Source organism: Polypterus senegalus, chromosome 2 (assembly GCF_016835505.1).
Source record: "Polypterus senegalus isolate Bchr_013 chromosome 2, ASM1683550v1, whole genome shotgun sequence".
NCBI lineage: Eukaryota > Metazoa > Chordata > Cladistia > Polypteriformes > Polypteridae > Polypterus > Polypterus senegalus.
This window is the reverse complement of record NC_053155.1, coordinates 223264740-223289289: the sequence shown is the minus strand read 5'-3', so window position 1 is coordinate 223289289 and position 24550 is coordinate 223264740. Positions and strand designations below refer to the sequence as shown.

Below are 24550 nucleotides of genomic sequence, written 5' to 3'. Positions count from 1 at the left end.
GTTTAAATATTGAGGTATGTGTACTGCTTTGTTTTATGATATCACATCATGTACCATTGTCACTTTGTGGTTATCACCATGAGTCACTGTTGTAAATAATATAGTGGTGCATGCTAAACAACATACGAAACGGCAGCATTCACAAGAAAAGAAACAAACAGAACAGTACAGCTGTGATGACAACAAAATAAATTCTAAATAATTCAACATTTAAGTTCTACACTAATCATTAATGTTGAACAAAAGTAGAGTGGACTCCACAAAGACCTACAACATTAGTAATGGGGAAGAACAATATAGTAATTGGATACAAGTGAACACATCAGCTAAATTTAAGAAGCAATTTTAGCTAAGGTTTTTTCTGTACAAAATACTTCAAATCCTTTATGTATGATAGAAAGATCCATACCACAAAGTTTGTATTTCTGTCAATTATACTTGATCAGAAAAGTTTTTGTGCAGTGCCGTACATTTGTTGAGCAGCCAGCTCATGACCATCACTGTCCCTGGGATTGAGCCGCTGCACTAGACTAGCCTGCAAGCATCAGTGTTGGCCTCTTTATGCTTGCGTGCAGCCAGTTTAAGCACAGTTGGCTCAGTGATTTACTGAATTTCATCAATGGCATCAGCTGCACCTTGTACATATTTTTTAAAATAGTTTTTACAGTTCATTGGCAGTGTGTAAAATGATCAGTCTTGTAGTACTTGTGATGCTCTTTGCATGACAAAAACGGTGTTCCATTAAAATTTTACTTTTTCTTGGTGAATTGTGATGTTTACTTAAAAAGTATTTGGTGTTCAGGGGTGCATTAACCCTCAAGTTTAAGGGTTAGCCCACTGCTGAGTTTTTTTTTTTTTTTATTTCCTAGTAATTCTAAATTTGTCTGTCCTGCATTGCATGTAAAATGTTTTCAAACCTGTTCCACTGTTCCTTGACTGCCTCCACACTTAAAAGCCTATCCAAGTCTATCCTCATTAGACTTAAATTTTGCCCTACCAAAATTAAACTTAATAGTTTAAGTCTTTGCATCTGCCCTCTTCGACAACACTGAGAACTGTATTATATCATGGTCACCTGACCCTAGTAGATCAATCACCACTACAGCCTCAAATCTATCCTGATTATTATAAAATATTTAATCTTAGCAGGCTTCCCCTGTGTTGGTGCTTCAGCATACCGTGTTTAAAAATTGTCACCGAGTACTTTTAAAAACTCTCCTACCCTTTTGCTCCACTATTTGCAAGATTATAAAAGGTAATATTCGGGTAACCCATAATATCCCCCTGTAAATGTGCCTTTTTAATATTAAAAAAGTGTGCATTGAAATTACTGTCTGCGTTGGGATGTGTATATAACACACTCCTAAGATAAGGTCGGCTACAAAAAAAAAAAAAGGGCCAGTTTTAAATCCATAAAGCCATGTCTCACTCCGTGGGTGCAATTGCATGACTGCGGGGAGTTAATGAGGTAGTTGGAGAGAGTCCAGTTCTCAATTGCTTCATTGGCTTCCTGTGGCTTGTGATTAAGGAGCTGCGCCCATGGAGATGTGAGGATTTAAATACGGGTCGGTACAAGAAAAAGGGGGGAAAAGAAGTAAAGGAAGAAATCAAAGATGGAAGAAAATCAAAGAAAAGAAGGAAAGAGGTTAAAAGTTGTGAAAAGGCAGTCTTAGGAGGTGGATCTGGCCACCTGGAAAGAAGAGACGGCATGAGCTGGGGCCCTGTGAAGGACCGTTAGCTGTGGCACTCTAGGGGCTTGTTCGCTGCACTGAACATCCAGGTAGAGTGTGGCGAGCAAGGCAGGAGCACTCCCTAGGCTTCCGAGGTGTGACTACGTGAGCACGAAGGAAGAAGGGAGGAGAGCCGACTTCGGACGGTCTGGCTGTGATGCGTGGTGGCAGCCAAGACGGAGGTCGGCGGAAAGGATCTTGTGGCTGCTGAGTCCCTGCTGACTACTCGAGCAATGGGTGAGCCGGGGAGGAATAGAAGGAGGTGGCCAGAGATCGAAACAAGTTAGACTGCATTTTACCCTTGGATTTTAATGGATTTATTTATTGATTATTTTTTATTCACACTTTTCACTGGATTTTATGGATTTGTATATGTACTGTTTTTTTTAGAACACTGCACAATGGACACTTGTTGGTTTTTACTTTTGTTTTGACTTTGCTTTTAATAAAAGCACTTGAGCACTTTTTCCACCATCCTCTGGCATCATCAGTGACTTGTCCTCATAGGTTCGCTCATCTCAGTCATAACTATCCACGGTGTTGGTTCATCAGACTCCCATATGGGAAGAGGGAGTCTATAGGGGACCGGCATCGTCGCAAGGTCTCTTTCCCTGTTGTTTTCCAAACGAAGTCAGCTGTCCTCACTAAGATGGTGCTCATTGTTCAATTGAAGAAGACTTGTGTTTATATTCTACTTGACATAAACAAGAACCCTCACCTTCTTTTCTGTTCTGTCTAGCCTTCCTAAAAAATGTGTGCCTCTCTAGGTTATAGTTTTACCCATCTTTTAATTTTTGACACTTTTCACAATAAGGCAAGTTATTCTGATTGTGTTACTCATTCTGCTTGCATTTAACACTAGAATTACCAAAACCTATGAAAAAAAACTTGTAATTCTGGCGCACCTTAAATCCTTTCGCACCTGTCTGTCAGCGTCTTTTGTCTTGTAAATGTCCCGATCAACGCAAGCAGCCTGCTATACCACCTCCCCCGCCTCCCCCAACTGTTGCAGAAAGGGCAAAAAGTTCTCCCAGCTCAACCCTTGATTATCTTGGAGTGAAGTGCTATAGTTTTAGAGGGTAAAAATTATATTGTTCATTGGAACACATGCATTTCATGTGTGTTCCGTTTCTACAGTAATCTATGTAAACACATAGTTAAAACAAATGTTTTTCATGTTTTAGTAATAAATGACAAAATGTAGACAAAACTGTATAATGTATGAAGCCTGATGTCTAAATTTTAAACACTTTCACAAAAGGTACAAGTATAATACAACAGCTTCCGTGGTGCAGCGTTAAAAACTGCTGACTTGTAATGAAGAGGCTGCCGGTTTGATACTGGTTGCTTCGCAAATTTACCGTTTTGAGTAGTGAGATGCTCTTGTTAATATTATACAATAAAACATACAATTTATTTGTGTCTGTAACAGGCAGTGTAAATTTTTTGTACTTGTAAAAGTTAGTGTTTTTTTTTTTTCCACTTTTATTCTCTCAGTCACGATCATTCTACAACCACCCCCACCACAATTCCAGATCTGACGCTGTTAGTTTTTATTTGAAACTGGGAATAACAGTAGATGTGAGTGGTATTTTGAGACAATGGAATTGGAGATTCCCTGAACTGGAGGGATTAAAGCTGACACACAAACGTTGGTGAATCTGCCTTCTTGGTTTCTCATTATCACTTGAATTTTCTTTATTCAGTTTTATTGAGTGTTCCTGCTTATGCTGAATTAGTATGCACCTTGAGGTCCGTGATGTCAAAAATGCACTGACATAAAATAGAGACATAGGTATATATGATATTTGGAATTATTCATTTTATGACCTCTGTAGTACATTTGGGAAAATATTGTGGCACTGATGCAACATTATTCATATTATTCATATTCATTTGCATACCTTCTTGCAGTTGTAATCAGTGACTGATCTTGCCCAGTTTCCAATTTTGGTGCATGGTGATGTTTCTTTTGTGTTCCTGAGAGGAGAGGTCAGTTTTGCGCTATAGTGGACCCTAGACTTACGAACTCAATTCGTTCGCGAGGGCTGATTGTAACTTAAGTTGGTTGTAAGTCAAGACTATTTTTCCCATAAGAATTAATGGAAATAACCATTGTGTTCCGAACCTCCCACTGCAACACTTACTTAACCTTTTCATAAAAAAGGGTTGTATAATGTGCATAATTTACCAAAACGCCAATAATTTTTCTAATGTACTAACCAAAAAGTTATAAAAAGTGCTTAGCCTACCAGAAACAACTATTTCATACTGTACTCCCCATTTAATTTAACATCTTTGGGCTGCAGGAAGGGAGGAGGAGGAGAATGAAATGGAAGGTGGTTATTGTTTAGAAGGAGCCTCCTTATGCAAATCTTTTCTTTGTAAAATTGTCGAGATGGTGGATTTCGACATGCTGTACATACCATATTTATTTCCCAATAATTAGCATTAGAAAATCAATTAGAACACCACTCTCATATTTCCGCACAATTTCCTTCTTCGTTTCGATTGTGATCGCTTTCTTTACCTTTGTTACCTTCTCTTCCTTCCTTAGCAATTATGCGTCTTGCTTGCCATGGTCTTAGTGACTTATATATATATAGATAAATCACTGCACTGACCGAAATTCCGTCCACAAACACATGTATCTGGGCTCCGACTGATGCTTACGAACGCTCTCGGCTGTTTGTTTACAATCGCACAAGCGGATACACGTGACCACATTCGGGTCGTAACGCAAGACGTTGCTCGTAAATCAAAACAAAAATTTTGGTCGTAAATCAAGTTGTTCACATGTAAGGCCGATCTTATGTCAAGGGTCGACTGTATATGCAATCATTAGACTCAAATGTTTATAGTTCCCACACACCCAAGGACCGTCCTACCTACATTTGCAACGTGTACCTGTTGCAATGTATGCACTTCTCTCTATGCTGTGGTTCCTAGTACATTGAAGTGGCACCTGACACTGACTGAGTTTGCTTTCCTGGGGGAAGCAGCTGTCTTGGAACAGAACCTTGTCAACTTTGCATCCTCTTTTTCCATCTCCTTTTCTTATAAGAAGCAACAACAAAGTTCCTCTGCAAGGTGAGCAAAGACCACTCTTCTTTTCCAAGCGGACCCACGAATGCCTTGTACAGTACATATGTGTTGATCGCTGTCAGGGCAAGCATGTTGTAGCACACAGCAACCGGCCACCTTTGTGTTCCTGTTCGCACTAAATAAGTTCACACCTTCTGGTGCATGATGTCAACGCAGCACCGGAGAAAAAAGAAAGAGTTAAGTGACTGAAAAAATGAAAATGCAGCTAAAATAGGTTCCCTGAACTGAGTTATTAGTTTTACTTTCAGTGATATAATGAGGAACTTGGCTGTAGTACAGGCTTTTAGAATAAAAATGCTGCTTCTATAGGTTCAAGTGAAGCCACTTTAAATAATATGAACATATAGTTACGGTACCCCCAGAACCTCATTGAGGATGTATAAAAGAAAGAAGACCCAGAGTCAGACCATGGACTTGATGAATAAAATACATTATATCTTAACTGGGTTAGGAAAGTGTGAAATTGCCTCATGAGCATTTGGAAAATGTTACTGAGGATAAGGCGACCTGGTCTCTTCATCTCATCATATTGCCACTGTAACTCTAAGTTAAGTAAACAGAGTCAAAATGATGAGAGAGGAGGAATCATAAACTTACATCAGTACAATTTGTATCCTTTTAATTTAGTTATAGAATGTAAGAGTTTTGAAGTGCTGCTATGAATTGGTAGAAATCTAGATAATGCCACAATGCTATAAATATTTTTCTTGTAAAATGTCTGTTAATCTCTGCTGTGAAGTTGTTTAAGGTTACAGTAATGCAGGGAACATCAAACACTGGTTGTAAGTATCAAAGCGGCATTAATATATCGTTGATAAATATGCAATGACATGGTTGGTTTACAGTTAATGATTGTCTTCAAGTGTGCATATGTGCAGATTAAACCATAACAGCAGCTGATTTACCTTATATTGATGAGTTCAAGTAATTTAAGTGTAGGAAGGCTTTTGCTACATCTGCAAAGTGTAATTTATGGAATTATAACTTGGTTTTTAAGTAGATGAAATAGACTGTCTTGATTTACCTAAATGTATCCTAAAGTGATACCAGTTTCTGTAAATCCTAGTTTTGTAGTGTATAATAATATAAACATTTATATAGTTAAAATTTATAGTCATACCAATCTTGTTTTTGAGATTAGGATTATGAAGAGGTGTAGTATTTGAATGTTTTTTTTTCTTTTGTCAAATTCAAAACCTTGTTTTTCAAAAGAAGTTTGTTAGTGTCAGCATAATCAAATATCAAGTGATAGAACATATGATTTGGAAAAGTAATAGTGGAAGTAGTTCTTTCAAATTTATATGTGAAATTTAACGAAGGCAGGTGAACACATTTTGGGTAGTTTTTTAGCTGTGCTTTATCAGTAACCGAACATTAAATTATCTTGGCATGTTTTAGTAAATTGTGAGTAATTTGGTTCAGTATTGTTAATTGTATATCATTTATAGTATACTGTTGAATATAAGTGAAACATTTGGGCATTTCTTAGAGAGTGAAGATGAAAAAAACGCTTAATAATAATGCCTGTAATTTTTCACTCTGAGGTTAACCACTGTTACAGATTAGACACCTAATGGTATAAAATTGTTTGGACAGGAACGCCATCTTGATTTATTGCCTTTTTTCTTTTGCATATAATCATGGAGGTAGTTTGTAAACAAGCTAAATGTTACTGAAAATAAATTGTACTCTAGAGTGGAATCATTGTTGCTGTACTTGGTAGTTAATTAGATTATGTATTGCCTTGTACTTTGTCAGCATGCCCTTGTCAATCAAACACAGGAAACTCTACAGTCCACTTGTGACTTTACACTGTAGGAAGATAAGTAAATAAATTAAAGTAAATAACATTTGATCTGGCTTTTATATAAGTAACATATAAATGTTTTTTATATAAAGACCATGACAAACAGGACTTGGCACAATACCTTGGCAAGCTCTGTAAGCCCTGTTGTTTCATTGAAGGACATGCGTGTGTCAGATTCACTGGCAGGATGATGCCCGACCTATAGGTGCATCCAAACTGTGCCATCTTTCGCCTTTACGCTTGATGCAGCTGTGTTTTTCTTATGTGTGACTGGATGTTTCTTGTGGGGAGGGCTTCTGTTCCTTTTCTCTGTTGTAGAACCCTCATCCTCAACTGAGTTCACCTCTGGTATAGCATGTCTTTATTTGAAAACAGCATTGTCATATCAGTGGGAGCGTGAACATGACTGATAGCATAAAAGTGAATAATGAAACAAAACACTAACTTTTACAAGTACCATAAATATACATTGGCTGTTACTGATTCAAATCAAATAAAAATTTTTACTATAAAATAGTAATAAAAATAGCAGCTCACTACTCAAAATAGTAAATGCTGGAGGACTCGGGAATCAAACCCTCAATGTCTCAATTATAAGACTGCGGTTATTACTGCTGCACCAACCAAGTGGACATATCAACTTTGTACCCTAAGCCAAGTTCTTTTTCTACGATTATATTCTTGAATAAAAAGCACACTTGTTTTGTTATACTTGTACCTTTTGTGAAAGTGTTTATTTGATTTTTTGGACTTCTATATTCACACATTATACACTTCATGTATATATTTTGTCAATTATTACTAAAACATGAAAAACGTTTGTTTCAGTTATGTGTTGAACAATTCCTGCCTCACATGTCCTGTTATCCTACATTTACATAGATTGTTGTAGACACGGAACAGACACGAAATATATGTATTCCGAGTAACGATATTATTATTTACCCTCTACAATTCGATGTACCTCACAGCCAAATTAATACACTTGAGCTCTGAGAATCTTCTTTACGGCTTGAGCTGCTTGGTTTGGCTTTGTTGCTTGTAAGTAAAAAGGGAGTAGAGAAAGGGGATCCCATAATGTCAAAAATGGTTTACTTACTGGTGAGTCAGCAATGGTCGTGCTTGAGCTCAGCATAATAGAGATGCTGTACCAAAGGGCTTTTATCTGTTCTTTTCCGCAGGAGTTTGGTTTTAAATACATAGTTGCTCGGGGCGTGTCGCGGCGCGTGACGTGAGTGCGCTACCGTCTACCGGGATAGGTGCATGAGGTAGACATGTTGGCAGATTGGCTGGACAATCTTGCCAGTTATATTTAAAGAGTTACCGGCCAACAGGGGTCGTCAGTGGACCTAAGAACGAGGTAGGAATAAGCACTGCTGAACTATTTGTAGGAGCAGTTGTAATTTTGGCGGCTTTTGCATATATTCTTTTGTATATATTCTTTTTGTATATAGAGTTATATATCTCCTAGTGATTATTTTTGGTGGGGGTATATATACTTATTTGGTGCTGGGATAGTTTTTGATTTTGGGTTTGGTGCAATAGTTTTATTTTTGTATATACACACACTTGTTTTTGTGCATATTTCTTTCCTGCTGGAGGAACGTCTTGAACCAGAGATAAAAGAAGACAACCTTCATTATTGGAGCGTGTGTGTGTAGTTTTTGTAGGAGTGCACTGTTTTTTGTAAATACACCATATTTTTCCTTTTTGTTTGTTTTTATTTCTTTTTGAAGAGTCAGGGTTGAAGGACTGTGTCTCAAAGCCCACCTGACACTACATTTTTTTTGTGTACAGCACTCTTGTAAATAAATTTGCACCATTCACCCTTCAATTTTTGTCTGTGTCTCATCTCTCCATTTGATCCCGTTGGGTTCATGAACTATCAGATGTCCAGAGTGTAGGCTGGGGCCACTTCCCACTACACGGGATATCACAGTTGATAGTTGGTAAAGTTGTTTTTAACCTTCTCCGTCTCAGACGTACTCAAAGTTCACCTCTCTCTGTAATTGTATGTAGTCCACCTCTCTCTGTAATAGTATGTAGTCCACCTCTCTCTGTAATTGTATGTTCTTCTGTTTTAAAGCAGTTTTGTATCTCTGGCAGGGCTGGATTTAGAATGCTTACTCTGGAGACAAAGTTCAAAAAGTGGGATCCCCTTGGTGCAATACAGTTAACAAGCAGGGGCAGCATGATCAGTTAGCAGTGGAGTTCAGATTAGAATTTCACTTGGCAGATCTTGATTGGGAGGGTGAGGCTAATGAAACCATTCTTAGCACAATAAAAGAGTAATCGACAAGCAGGTGGTGGAGGGGAGTGTGTTTCTTTGCATTTGGAGAGCCTCATTAAGGGCTTTGCAATGTAATTCACGGGGGAAAAATTGAGGAGTGGGGGTGGGTCATCAAGGCTTTTCCCCAGCATCCACCCCCATAACCCCCAGCCACCCCGCCCATTTTTTTTTTTTACAAAGAAAATCTGCTGCTATCTATGACCAAATTTAATCCTAAAGTCACAAGGCAATCCACCTTCACAGAAACAACAGGCAGTAGACACTGCTGTGCAGCACTGTGTTCAGAAAAGGATGAGTAGTCTTGTTTTCCAATTCATTATTGAAGATGTTGAGTTATGTTCACTTTTGGAACAATCTGCTTTCTGGAATCTGGTTGCAGGTGTTACTGCTGCCCTGGGAGAACAACTAAACCCAGGGTTGCCGCACAATCAGAAAACCACTGGAGCAAATCAGTTTGATGTAGAAAATCTTTCGGGGCCATGTGACCAAGATTTGTCCTTTTATTTGATCCCGCACCACATGTCCCAGCTCAGCATCAAACTATAAGCAATACGACAAATAAAGAAGAGGAAAAAAATATATACATATACATTTACATATAAACCAAAAACAAACAAGCAAGTATCTAATGTAGCATCAAAACCACCTTTTACAGATTAGGGCTGAGATGTTCTCGCTTTAGAGAAACCAGTTTCCCAAATAGGTTTACTGTCTTTACTGTTCTTCGTCAAAGTGAAAGCCTCCCGGAATATACTGGCTGCCGAGCCAATAACAAATAAAGTTCAGTCATACTGGTCCAAACAATTGTCAGCTAAAACAAAAAAAATTCCATCTTAAGAGACACGTCTCCCTTGTGTCACTGAGCAAAAAAAAAGTTTTTCCAGCAGGTACATTTCTTGGTGCTACCTTGGCGCTTCCCTTTACTCCACCACACGATGTCTCTCTCTTTCCCCCCTTCTTTTCTGGTTTAAAGTCTTCAGCACCAACCATCCTGTCCCTGTTACAACCTTGCCCTTAAAAGAGTATTTGTAGTATCCACTTTTCTTGAAACTGCCAGAGGAACAATAGAACATGTGGCACCCGCTACAAAGGTATAAGCGAAGGAAAAAATTAATGGGACATAAAATCCTGATGTCAAGAATAGAAAATGGCATTTACAAAATTCAGGCAGACTTGACAGCAGACCTCGGTTCACGAACGTATCGGTACACGTACAACTCGGTTTACGACCAAAAAGTTAGCCAAACTTTTTCCTCGGTTCCTCGGTATACAAACAAGCCAGTTTCCCTTTCGGTTTGTGCGTGCTGATGATTTCCGCACGTGTTGCATTGTTCTCGGTCAGACGTGCGTGCATGCACATGTGTGCATGCTTTCACTTTGAACTCTTTTTGTTCTATTTCATTTCACTTCCGGTTTGTACATGCCAATTACTGTATTTAAGCACATGTTAAGCCGCTCCCTGTTCATTGTTCTCAGTCAGACGTGCGTGCTTTATCTGTGATCTTGTGCTTTACAGTATTTTGTGTGCTTTTGCAGTTAGCCATGGCTTCTAAGCAAGTGAAGAGTGGTGAGAAGAAAGTTTTGCAGAAAATTGAAATCGAAGTAAAGAAAGAAATTATTGAAAAGTATTGAGCATGGCATTTGTGTTACTGATCTTGCCGCCGAGTACAAGAAGTCAAAACCTATGATTTTGACTATTCTAAAGGAGAAAGGATCTATTAAAGCAGCTGATGTTGCAAAAGGAGTTACAGTGTTAACCAGGCAGAGACCTCAAGTGCTGGAAGAGGTGGATAAACTGTTAACCAGTTTACTCATTTACCAATTTGAGAACCCTCGTGCTTTCAAGCAGCACAATGTAAACAAAGCCAGTAAGCGAAATCCTGTAATGTTATTTTCTTGGTTGCTTGTGGTTGGTTTTTAAATAAAGTTCGGATTTGTTCAGATGTTCCTTCCCACTACCCACCCGTTCTTAAAACTCGTTAAAATAAGGTATTTATACAGCAATCGGCTTGCAAGGCTATAGAGCGAACTGCTGCAATGTTACAGAGAGGGAGAGAGAGTGCGTGCTGCTGAGAGAGAAAGAGAGCGAGAGAGAGAGCGCGAGAGAGAGCGCGCTCGAGCAGGCTTGTGTGCTGCTGAGAGAGAGAGAGGGTGCATGCTGCAGAGAGAGAGAGAGAGAGCTGGCACTTGCTGCTGAGAGAAAGAGAGAGTCTGCGCATGCGGCTAAGCAGGGAGCCTGGGTGTTTTGTGTCAGTGTTATTCAATGTTTTTACATTAGTTTACTATTACACTGTGCATTCTATGGTGTAATCTATACTAATAAAAGGCAAAGCACTCACTCACTCCTTCCTTACTTCCCACTCCCTCCCTCCTTACTTCCCGTGTAGGTAGAAGGCTGAAGTTTGGCAGGCTCATTCCTTCCTTCCTCAAAAGTTAAGCAGGTTTCATTTCGAAATTCTACGCATAACGGTCAACAATGTCCGCCATGCTGAACTTTCTTAGTTATTGCCCCATCTTCACGAAATTTGGTAGGTGGCTTCCCTGCGCTAACCGAAACCAATGTACATACTTGTCAGCCGCCATATTGAACTTTTCAACGGTCTTTGTTACTTATGGGCCCATGTTCAAGAAATTTGGTACGTGGGTTCCCAACGCTAATTGAATCCTATTTACGTACATATATACTTCCATAGCCTGCAGCTCAGTCTCCGTGTGTGGTGGCATTGGGTCCCCCATTCCAATGCCTCCCACGTTGTTGGCTGCCTGCCTATATAAGGCCGTCCGTCGCTCCTGTCTCTACATTCCCTTCCTTGCTTTGTCATGGGATTCACGTCTCCCTGCTGATAACTACAGCCTTTTTATTTAATCCACGGGTTCTCCGCTGTTTTATTGTTCATTTATTATGATTATAGTTATTGTGTAGGTATTTTAGACTTACTTTACATTGTTCAGGTACCCATTTCCTTTATCATTCCAACTGTACCCACATTAACATGTCTATCGAGGTGATCACCATCGATCAAAGAACTGTCACTTACCGAGTGGTTTCCATGCCCGGAGATGGCACCTATCTTTTCCATTCTCTTTGTTACATATTGCACGGCCATATCAGGCTCACTCTTGATATCTGGAGAAACATTGTGTCTTATGTATTGAATGACTGGGACAGGTTCAAGGTGTAGACTGATGACGGTACAGGAGATAATTATACTACACAGGAGCACTATAAGAGTGAAATGCTTAAGCCCTTCACCAATGCATCTGCATGTGAGTTGATGGCTGCCGCTGAATTGTTCGGTTGTCGCTTTCAAGTGTACCGAAATGGCCAAATATTTTACACCTTTGGACAACCGCCAATGCCTCTTAAACATCTTTGATTCACAGGTGACGATTTCAGTAGTGGACACTTTGATGTTTATGAATGTTTAAACTCTCAAAAGCTGGATGTGAAGTTATCGATGAAACTGGTTGTATACTTACAATGCTTGACAGATGCCGAATGCCACTTCAACACAAGTCCTACAAATACTGTCGTAATTGAAACAAACCATGAAACGCAAACCGATTATGACAGCAGCAATTCAAGCTGTGAGATTTGAATCAAGATAACTGTTCACATGGCCAACTGTACGTTGCATGCTTAAGAGTAAGCTCCGCGCACAGCTTGGTCATATTACAACTGGAGGGCCGAACTCACAATGTGGTATACAAAGAGATCCTTAACAAATAATTATTGGTATATTTTCCCTAAGTTTAAAAAGGTTTAATTTTCTTCTTTTTTCATAACTTCTTTAACACACTACTCGCTCAAGCTGGTATTTTCTATATATATATATATATATATATATATATATATATATATATATATATATATATAATCTATCTATCTACCTATCTATCTATCTATCTATCTATCTATCTATCTATAAAAGTGCACTTTTGTTAGACTTTTACACCAATATATGTTCCTGTGTTTAAACGACACGGGCAGATGGGGAGTGTCTGATGATTGCATATAGCGCCGAAGTTACTGGTCTTTACCATTCTCTCCTCTGCATGTCCTGGAGTACAAAAGAAAAAGCATACAGCAACATGCGGGACTGGCAGGAACACTCAATAAAACTGAATAAAAAGAAAATCCAGTGATGGTGAGATACGAAGAAGGCAGCTTCGCTAGCGTTTGTGTGTCAGAACCCGGGGATGGGTGGGGTCGGGGGTGGTTGTTTGGCGTTAGTATGCATCGTGGTACACTGCAGAGCTATAGCTCGTCTTTAGTGAAAACAGCCGTGTCAGATGGGGTTGTATGGATTGATTCTGAACGCGACTGAGAGAATGAAAAGTTAATAAAAAAAAAGCTAACCTTTACAAGGATCATAAATTGCACCGGCTGTTACAGACTGAAATCAAATGTATGCTTTTATTCTAAAACAGTAAGAATAAGAGCAGTTTACTTCTCAAACGGAGGGGCGAGGATCGAACTCGTGACCCCTTGATTCCCAAGCGGGGGCTGAGTCTATTGAACCACAGAGGCATTTACAATAAACTGGTGTCAATGTCGCATGTTAAGGCGGCTTTTTGTTTCTGCAGTTATATTTTTGAATAAAAGCGCAATTGTGTTATTCTTGTGAAAATGTTTCTTTGCTATTTGGACTTCAGGCTTCATACATTATATAGTTTATGCCTACATTTTGTCATCTACTACTAGAATATAAAAAACGTTTCTGTTTTAACAATGTATTGACACAGATTACTGTAGAAACTGAACAGACATGAAATTGCGTGTGTTCCAAATAACGATCTATTATTTCCACTCTAAAACTCCACTTCACTCCCAGATACTCAATCAAGCTGAAGTTCGTGCACGTTCTAAATTGGTGGGGGGATGGAATAGCCGGCTGCTCCTAGCTTCTCTTTATCATCACATTTAGAAGACAAAGGGCGCTGGCGGAGAGATGTGAAGGGATTTAAGAAGCAATTTAAGGTGGGACGGAATTACGAGTTTTTTCGTAGGCTCTGGTAATTCTAGTGTTAAAGCCTAATCGCTGTAAACACTGTTTTTAAAATGAGTTTTAAGCACAGCGGAAAAAAGGAACATTTGAAAAAAGATGAAAGTAACATTGCAACAAATCGCGTTATGAACTGAAAAATTAACTTTTGAAAAATCCGTAATACAAAAACCACCAAGAAAACTAACCATGCATGAGTCGAGTTCTGGCATGAAGTGTTTTCCTTCAGGTGTTTTCTCTCTTGTGATTTCTTGGGTTTCTGGTGCTTTTAGCTGGTAGGAGTGAAAGCCTCATGCAGCCATTCCAAAAACAAACTCCTTGTGACCCAATCCTTCGTGTTTGCGCCCCACATTACTGGCAGTCTGGCTTTGTTTACATTGTGCTACTTGAAAGCACGAGGGTTCTCAGATTGGTAAATTAGTAAACTGGTAAACATTTTTTCCACCTTTTGTAATTTCTTTACTTCGATTTCAATTTTCTTCAAAACTTTCTTCTGACCACTCTTCACTTGCTTAGAAGCCATAGTTAACTGCAAAAGCACGAAATACTGTAGAGCACAAAGAGAGTGCACGTCTTATTGAAAACAATGAACAAGGAGCGGCTTTGCTTAAATGAAAAAGCATGGCAGCTCTCTTTCTCTTTCAGGCTGCCTGTGGGGAGGGGATGGTTTTGCACTACAGCCTACAGATAGGCAGGCAAACACGTGCAGCAATCTCCTCCTCCCCCTTCCCAGCAGGCACGTGCTCGCTCGCTCTTGCTCTCTCTCTCTCAACTGAGGACGCAAGGGAAACTGGCTTGTTCAGCAAACACGTGTAGCAATCTCCTCCTCCCCCTCCCTAGTAGGCACGTGCTCGCTCGCTCTTTCTCTCTCTCTCTTTCTCTTTCAGTTCAGCTTGCAGGCAGGCAAGGGAACCTGGCTTGTTCCCATACCGAGTGTGTGGTTGTGAACCGAGGCAAAAGTTTGGCGATCTTTTTGGTCGTGAACCGAGTTGTACGTGAACCGGGACATTCGTGAACCGAGGTTCCACTGTATATGTATATATATGTATATGTATATATATATATATATATATATATATATGTATATATATGTGTGTGTGTGTGTGTATATATGTGTGTGTGTGTGTATATATATGTGTGTGTGTGTGTATATATATATATATATATATATATATATATATATATATATATATATATACATATATATATACACTGCTCAAAAGAATTAAAGGAACACTTTTTAATCAGAGTATAGCATAAAGTCAATGAAACTTATGGGATTTCTTCACTAGTTTTGCATTTGGCTACAGTCAGTGTCACTACTGGTAGCATGTGGCGATACCTGGACCCTACAGAGGTTGCACAGGTAGTCCAACTTCTCCAGGATGGCACATCAATACGTGTCATTGCCAGAAGGTTTGCTGTGTCTCCCTGCACAGTCTCAAGGGCATGGAGGAGATTCTAGGAGATAAGCAGTTACTCTAGGAGAGCTGGAGAGGGCCATAGAAGGTCCATAACCCATCAGCGGGACCAGTATCTGCTCCTTTGGGCAAGGAGGAACAGGATGAGCACTGTCAGAGCCCTACAAAATGACCTCCAGCAGGCCACTGGTGTGAATGTCTCTGACCTAACAACCAGAAAGACTTCATGAAGGTGACCCAAGGGCCCCATGTCCTCTAATGGGCCCTGAGCTCACTGCCCAGCAGCATGCAGTTCGATTGGCATTCGCCATAGAATACCAGAATTGGCAGATGCACCACTGGTGCCCTGTGCTTTTTACAGATGAGAGCAGGTTCACCCTGAGCACGTGACAAAAGTGAAAGGGTCTGGAGAAGCCATGGAGAACATTATGCTGCCTGTAACATCATTCAGCATGAGCAGTTTGGTGGTGGGTTAATGATTGTCTGGTGAGGCATATCCATGGAGGGTCACACAGACCGCTACAGGCTTGACAAAGGCACCTTGGCTGCCATTAGGTATCAGGATGAAATCCTTGGACCCATTGTCAGACCCTATGCTGGTACAGTGGCTCCTGGTGCACGACAATTCCTGGCCTCATGTGGTTTAGAGTATGCAGGCAGTTCCTGGAGGATGAAGGAATTGATACCATTGACTGGCCACCACACTTTCCTGACCTAAATCCAATAGAACACCTCTGGGACATTATGTTTTGGTCCATCCCATGCCACCAGGTTGCACCTCAGACTGTCCAGGAGCTCAGTGATGCCCTGGTCCAGATCTGGGAGGAGATCCCCCACAATACCATCTGTCATCTCATTAGAAGCATGCACCGATGTTGTCAGGCATGTATACAAGAACACAGGGGCCATACAAAGTGCTGCGTACAATTTTGAGTTGCTGCAATTAAATTTTGGCAAAATGGACTAGCCTGCCACATAATTATTTCACTCTGATTTTTGGGGCGTCTTTGAATTCAGGGCTCTGTAGGTTGATCATTTTCATTTCCATCAAACGATGTGGCATCCTTTCGTTCCTAACACATTACCCAGTCTATATCAGTATAGATATCCAGGAGGATTTCTTTTTCCCATTGAGATCTGATGTGTTTTCAAAGTGTTCCTTTAATTTTTTTGAGCAGTTTATATATATATGTAATACACACACATGTATGCTTGGAGACCGAGTGGTGCATTTGCTTCGCTGGGGTACACTCTCAACGTGCCCGAGATCGTCGCAGTGAACAGCTGGTTTAGGGCCCTGAACGGCCAGTTTCCTCTGAAAGGCCATCCCGGGCTCCCGTTGTTACTGATGTGACCACATCTGTAGATGCTCCTGGTCGTAGATGCCACTGTGCATGTTTCCGAAGTGGTGTGAGCACAGATGTTTCCGATATGATCAGGTCAGCCACCTCGCCAGAGAATGTTACCTCTTTCCTGCTTGGTCCTTGGAGGTCGGCTTAGCCGAGGTGTGTTGCTCCAGTGTTCCTTCTACTTCACTGAAGAAGGACCACTTAATGATCTCTGTGATGTTAGAGTGCCGTGAGATCCCTGCTTTGTTGGACTCAGTTAGTGACCTTTGTGTTGTCAGACGTAACTGCCTCAACAGTATGTCCCGTTGAGACTGTGAACATACACTGTGTATATGAGGATGTTAAGGACTATGTGCTGCTCCCTTTAAAATGTAAGGGTCGGAACTTTAACGTTTGGTCTGCCATTTTGGATTTCTGCCCCTGGCCCTTGCTGATCGGCAGGAGGAACAATAGGCTCTTAGGCAATTTTGGGGCACCAGCCCTAGAGCCCCCTGTCATCATGAACAAAGGGGAGGAATTGGTGCCTGTCAGAGTAGGCCTTGAGCCCCGATTAGACATTGAACCCGATCTCTCCAGTGAGACCTTGAGTGACTCCTCCAACTTCCTAGAGCAGTAGGCTGCCACATCTACAACTTCTCAACTTGCAAATGCCTCCAAACACGAACTGAGCACTAGCGAGCAGATGGATTTTGTGTGCTTGCAGCATGCTGATAGCTCATTAGAATATGTATTTAAACAGGGTTGCTCTGCTAGTTACTCTTACTAGCAACAGGGAGCAACCGGGTGTTTGAAAACCCAGCACCTTCTCGAGATAGACGGCTGCCGTTTTAGAGTGATTTCAGATCATTTTTTGGGGGAATTTATTGAACAGTTAGTTGTACTTGAAGTACTTGGGGACATTCTTTTGTAGTTGGCCCACTCTCACGTCTTGGGTGGTCACCTGGGGGCTGATAAGACTAGAGATCGTTTATCAAAACGATTTTATTAGCTTAATATGGGAAAAGATTTTGAACGATTCTGTAGTTCCTGTCCTGACTGCCAGATCGTCTCTGCTTATAAATCTCCTTGGGCTCCCCTTTCTCCTATGCCTATTTTGGATGTTCCTTTTCAATGGGTAGGATTAGTTATTGTTCGCCCTTTTCCTAAGAGTAAAAATAGGTATCATTATATGCTTGTGTTGGTTGACTATGCATTGCGATATTCTGAAGTGGCTGCTTTCAAAAAAGCCAATTCCTTAGCTGTAGCCAAAGTTCTGTGTGATATTTTCACTCATATTGTCATCACCATTGAAATTGTAACTGATTAAGGTACAGTTTTTACTTCTCGCATGATGAAACAATTGTGTTACAGCCTTGCTATTATGGAATTAAGTAAGACTGGTTACCATCCACAGACGAATGGTTTGACTGAACAATTGAACAAAATTTTAAAACAGATCAGGCGAGTTGCTCATGATGATCTGACGTCTTGGGATTCTGTCGTACCTTTATATTATGTTCGCGGTGTGGGATTTCCCGCAGGCGTCCTCTGGTATGAGTCCTTTCAAGTTGTTGTTTGGTAGGCAACCGCGAGGTGTCTTGGATGTGGTATGTGAATAATGGATAGGAATCTGGACAAAAGCTCACGGGCCAAGCTTTGCGGAGTCGGCAATTTCGTTGCAAGATAGGATTTCTAGACTTTCATCTATCGCTGTGGAACATCAGCAGCGTGAACAAGAATCATAGAAACGTCTATATGATAGACGCTGTAAGCTCCATGAATTCATAAGTGGTGATTGTGTTTGGTTCCGATTCCATCTGATCCGCACAAGTTCCTAGCAAACTGGCAGGGTCCTGCCATTATTGAGGAGCATAGGGGGCCAGTGAATTACAAGGTCAGAATACTGGGCCGGTGCAAACTTTCCAGATTTTAAATGTAATCTCCTAAAGGAGTGGTGTGACCCGCAGGGGGTTTGCGCTTCCTTGGCTGCTGTCGCTCAGAGTGATGGTGCCTTTGGTGATGACTTGTCTGACTCGCAAATAACCGAGTTATTGTCTTTGATTGAGCGGAACACTGATGTTTTTTCCGCCCTGCCAGGCTTGACTAACCTCGCAGAACATAAAATCACTACTGAACCCGGTGTTAGGGTGCAGATGAGCATGTTTCGTATCTCAGAAACGTGACAGAATATTGTGCGTGAAGAAGTCAAACAGATACTGGCGTTGGGTGTAATTCGTGAAAGTTAAAGTGACTGGAACAGTCCGGTCATATTTGTCCCAAAACAGGACGGTTCAGTTCGGTTCTGTATTGATTTCAGGCGCTTGAATAATTTCTATAAATTTGATGATTATCAAATGCTCCGTGTTGACGAGCTGTTGGAAAAACTTGGTAATGCGACCTATATCTCCATGCTGGATCTCACAAAAGGTTACTGACAGGTGCCTTTTGAGGCTGGCAGTTGTGAGAAAACAGCATTTGCAGCTCCTGCCGGTTTTTCTGAATTTACGCACAATTATATCTACCTTCCTTCTCTCAATCACATCAGCTAACTCTCTTCCCTTACCAGTCATACTGCCAGCATTCAAAGTTCCTACCCTCAGTTCCACTCTCTTTACCTTCCTCCTCTTCTCCTTCTTCAGCCAACAGTAGCCCAATTTCCGCCAGCACCCTGTTGGCTAACAGAACTGGTGATGGTTGTTCTTCACCCAGTATTCTACTGATCTTGTATGGAAATCTATACTATTGTCTTAATGTTGATCTGGCAAAATTTTACACCAGATCCCCTTCCTAACGTAACCCTCCCCATTTATCTGGGATGGGACCGGCACGAAGAAACACAATGGTTTGTGTATCACCTGTGCAATTTCAAGATTAGCTATAAATTTAAAATGACACTTAGTAAGGGTGAATGATTATAACAAAATTATTAATTGATGTTTATTGCCTTTGATATTATAATTGTGATTTCCAATTTCAGTTAATGACACTACAGTGAAGTATGTACTGTACTTTGTCTTACCAACTACATATTCTTTATTTTGTTTACATGCAGTACTGTAGAACCTTCATTTTTTTCAGGGAACCACTTAAAAATTTGTTTTGTTAAATGCCAGATACCTACCATCACCACCACTCAAAATTTGAAATGTGGAACTATGTTAAACATCATAATTTTAAATTGGGGTTCTTCTGTATTAAGAAAACAAAAGTTGTATATGTAGGTAAAAATAAAATTTACATAATTAAATTTTAAATCGTAATAATGCAAGATTGAAAATTAATGTAAACACAAACTGATAGTTCTATTGTACAGGTATGTAAACACATTCAATTTACGAATGAATAGATTAATATACACATAGCATGTTCAAAAAGCATTGAAATGGTAACACAATGTTACATTTTTCTGCCTAAGCTCTGGTGTCTGGTCCAGACTCAGTCCTTAAGCAGCTGTGTTCTCATTCTTGTGGAAAGTATTGTAATTAAAGGCACTCTTGTTTAAAGAAAGCAACACTGCAAGCATCTGCTTTTCAGTGTTAGTTTCTCATTAATATATTGAAGTTTTACACTAATGCATGCTTCCATCGTTCTGCTTAACCACAAGTCAGCTGTGTTGCATAATGTCACAGTTGTTTCAGATCCATTTCAATTTGGAATAAAGTAAAGTTATAGGAATGGTTATGGGTACTGCTCAGATCCTATTGTAATACAGTCTTTTGTATCAGACAATCTTTTCATTACAATAATACGCAATCCACTTACAGAATTGACATAATACCAAAAGTATTGCTTAGTCAACCATTTAATATGATTACTTACTGTCTTTTTTTTTTTTGTATAAGATGTGAAGATGTGTTATCTTTCTCAAATGGAAGAATCAGTAATATAATTTATTAACATTGTCCTGAATGTATTGAGCATTTTGAATTCTTGCTAAACTTCTGGACACTTGAGCTTCTTTGACAGAAAATCAAGGCATTGGGATTGCTGTTTAGTGCATCAATTTTTTTCTGGTCTTTGTAATTCATAGAATAATATTAAGAGTTCGCAGGATTGCCAGTTTTTCATTGGGTAAAGTATCACATGTCATTTATAGGTGGGGGTAGAATAAGACTCAGAAACAAAAAGAGTGTGATTTATCTAAAATGTTTATTGCTTGCATTATGTTGAGAGTCCTCTTTAATTACACACTTTATAAAGATACTTTTAACGTGTAATTGTATATTAGTCAGTGGTGTACAAATAGTGGTTTATTCAAATAAGTAAGGATTTAAATATTTTATTTGTGATTTTTAACATTGTAGTTCTGATACTTATTGAATTATTTGAATATTTGTCTTTGTGAAAGTGTCGATCCATTACTGAATTTTTATGGAATTATACATTTTACATTTAAAACCAAAGCTAGCTTGCTTGATTTCCTTACTTTTTGAATGACTAGAGGAGAAAGGGGAATGTGCTTAAAAAAGGTGTATTATTTTTATTATCTGTGTTGCAATTTGTAAAATCAGTAAAAAAATTTATAAAACTTTAGGCATGAGGAAGGCAGTATATAAAAAAAATAAAAGTAAAAATGAATGAAAATATACATGTCTGTTCATGTTCCTTCCCAACATTTTCTGTTTCTTTTGATTTGATACAAATTTTGTTGTTTACGACATTAAGCCTTTTTTTTTAATATCAATTCTTTTTGTTTCTATTTTGCTTCTTGAGGAATTTTTTATATTACATTCATTACTAGTAACCTGGTGATATTCTGTTCAGTTTTGCCATTAACTTTTTTTTTTTTAAGCATTAAATGCTTTTAGGTTGAACTCTTGGTGTAGTACATGTGGAAATGTATTTTTAATTGTAAGGAGTGAATTGCTGCTAATTTTATCCAAAATTAATTGGCAGAGATAGTTGTCTAAGTTTTATTGCTTGTTAACATTGAATTGAAAACACTATTGCCCTGGATTATTTAGACAAAATTATATATTTTACCAGTAATTAAGTATCTTTACAATCTAGAAGAGAATTGTGTAAAAAATGTGTCTTTAATTGTGTGTCTGGATTTGTGAGAAAATGACAGGTAAACTAATTAGTTAGTAGAAGTGCCTGTATCCTTCAACAATAAACTAATACAGTTATTTCTTGCTATTTATTTTTTATTTTTTATCAGGAGGATATGAATTTAAATGAAGATAAAAAAGCACCCCTTAGGGAGAAAGACCTAAACACAAAAAAGGAGATGGTAATTCAATATATGAGCACAGCATCAAAAAATGTAAGTTGTAATTAATATATAGTATTAATTTGTAATTTTTAAGCTTGGAAAGTGTTCTTTATTTTATGTTTATAGCTTAAGTAGCATAGTATACATATTTGCTGTGAATTATACATTATATTACTATACATTTAATATTACATGCATTAATACACATTGCTAATATTTAATATACACATTTACTTGCCAGTATGAATGATTAGTGTTTACTTATGTTCTATTTATTCCTAATATTCATTTATACATGGTCAAATATACTGTAAACTTTGTGACTTAATTTTCCATATGTTTAACACTAGACTTACCAGAGCCTACGAAAAAACTCCCACCTTAAATCGCTTCTTAAATCACTTCACACCTCTCCGCCAGCGTCCTTTGTCCTCTAAATGTGCTGATAAACTCAGGCTGCAAGCAGCTGGCAATTCCATCCCCCACACCGACTTAAAACGTGCACAGACATCTCCCAGTTCATGACTTGATTGATTTTATTGGAGTGAAGTGGAGTTTTAGAGTGGAAATAATAGATCGTTGTTTGGAACACACAGATTTCATGTCTGTTCCGTTTCCATAGTAATCTGTGTAAACACATTTTTAAAACAGAAACGTTTTTTATATTCTAGTAGTAGATGACAAAATGTAGGTATAAACTATATAATATATGAAGCCTGAAGTCCAAATATCAAAGAAACACTTTCACAAAAGGTACAAATCTAACACAATTGCGCTTTTATTCAAAAATATAACTGTAGAAACAAAAAGCTGCCTTAACATGGGACATTGACACCAGTTTATTATGATTGCCTCCGTGGCGTAATACTGTAGAATCAGCTGCTTCCTGGGAATCAAAAGGCTGCGAGTTTGATCCTGCACCACTCCGTTTTGAGAAGTAAACTGCTCTTATCTTATTATTTTAGAATAAAAACTTACATTTGATTTCAGTCTGTAACAGCCGGTGTAATTTATGATACTTGTAAAGGTTAGCTTTTTTTTTTTTTTTGTCAGTTTTATTATCTCAGCCGAGTTAACGACCCAAACACACACCACCCCCGCACACTGCTGTTTTCACATACACGCTATAACAGAGGTAAACTCCGCTCCCTTCTACATCGGAGCAAGAATGCACATACCATTGCTTGCATACTAAAGTGTCAGCAGGCACTTTTCGTGGCATTACACACATTTTTGAGCATGCCCTCTGCACACTACTTGTGACTTTAGGCTTTAGGAAGTAAGTAAATAAATAAAGGTAAATCGTGTCATAAAATGATTTCTTCAAAATGTCACATATATTTGTCTCTGTCTTTTTTTAAAATGTGTGTTGATCACCGCCAGCATGTTGTAGCACACAGCATCTGGCCAACTGCATATTCTTGCGCGCACTGAATAAGCGCACTGAATAAGAGACAAATATACAGTCTGACTGAGAGAATCTGACTGAAAAAAAGCAAACATTTAGAAATGCCATACTTTTACAGCTGATCTGATGCTGTTCGTTTTCAAATATTGCATTAGTGCAACAATGTTTTCTGATTGGTACTATTCAGGTCATAAAATGATTTCTTCAAAATGTCACATGTATTTGTCTCCTTTTTATTCCGCCGCTGCGCTGACATCGTGCACGAGAAGGCGTGAGCTTATTCAGTGCGGCAGGAGCACGCAGGTGGCTGGTTGCTTGTACTATTACAAGCTTTTTTTTTTGTGTGTTGATCACCGCCAGCATGTTGTATGTAGCACACAGCAACTGGCCACCTGCATGTTCTTGCGCGCACTGAATAAGCTCCAGATCTGACTCTAAGTAATAGCGCCAGCATAAATTCAAACCCGATCTGACGCTGTTCATTTTCAAATAATATTGCATTTGTGCTATGATGTTTTCACATATATTGTCTCTTTCTTTCAGGTGTGTAATATAAACCACAGCATAGAGAGAAGTGTGTACAACGCTTCTTACAGGAAAAGGCGATGGAAAAAGAAAAGATGATGCAGCATCAACAAGCTTCAGTTCCTTATTTACCTTTATTTACTCACTTCCTACTGCGTAAAGGCACATGTAAAATGCAGAGCTTCCCATATACATATACAAAGTACAGCAATGGCAAAAGTGCGATGTGCATTCTTGGTCTGACGCTAGATCTGTAGTGTATCACGATACATCCTCTTACCAGTGGTAGCGAAATGAAGTGTCTGCATGCACTTTTTGTGGAATTACACATGTTTTTTTTGAGCATGTCCGTGCCAAATAAATAACATTCGAGCTATAGCGTGTCTCCAAATAAATAACATTCGAGCTATAGCGTGTCTCCAAATAAATAACATTTGAACTGTAGCGCATCTTCATGTGATCCAAATAAATAACATTCGAGCTGTAGCGCATGTTTATGTGATCCAATTTTTCACATAAAGGCGCTCTATAACTCGAATGTTATTTATTTGTATCACATAAAGAAGACGCGCTATAGCTCAAATGTTATTTATTTGGCACGGACATGCTCAAAAAATACACGTGTAATGCCACTAAAAGTGCATGCAGACACTTCATTTCGCTAGCATTGGTAAGAGGATGATTCATGATACACTGTAGAGCTATAGCGCGTCTT

The 24550-nt window shown here is 39.1% G+C and overlaps 1 protein-coding gene across 2 annotated transcripts in view; it reads left to right on the top strand.

Moving 5' to 3' along the window:
- The window catches only part of LOC120523740 (protein diaphanous homolog 3-like), a 933584-nt gene that overhangs the window by 113449 nt on the left and 795585 nt on the right, over positions 1-24550 (top strand). For both annotated transcript variants that reach the window (XM_039745314.1, XM_039745313.1), the window contains exon 4: positions 21849-21953. In XM_039745314.1, coding sequence (XP_039601248.1) covers positions 21849-21953 — 105 coding nt within the window. The remainder of the gene's footprint in view (positions 1-21848; positions 21954-24550) is intronic.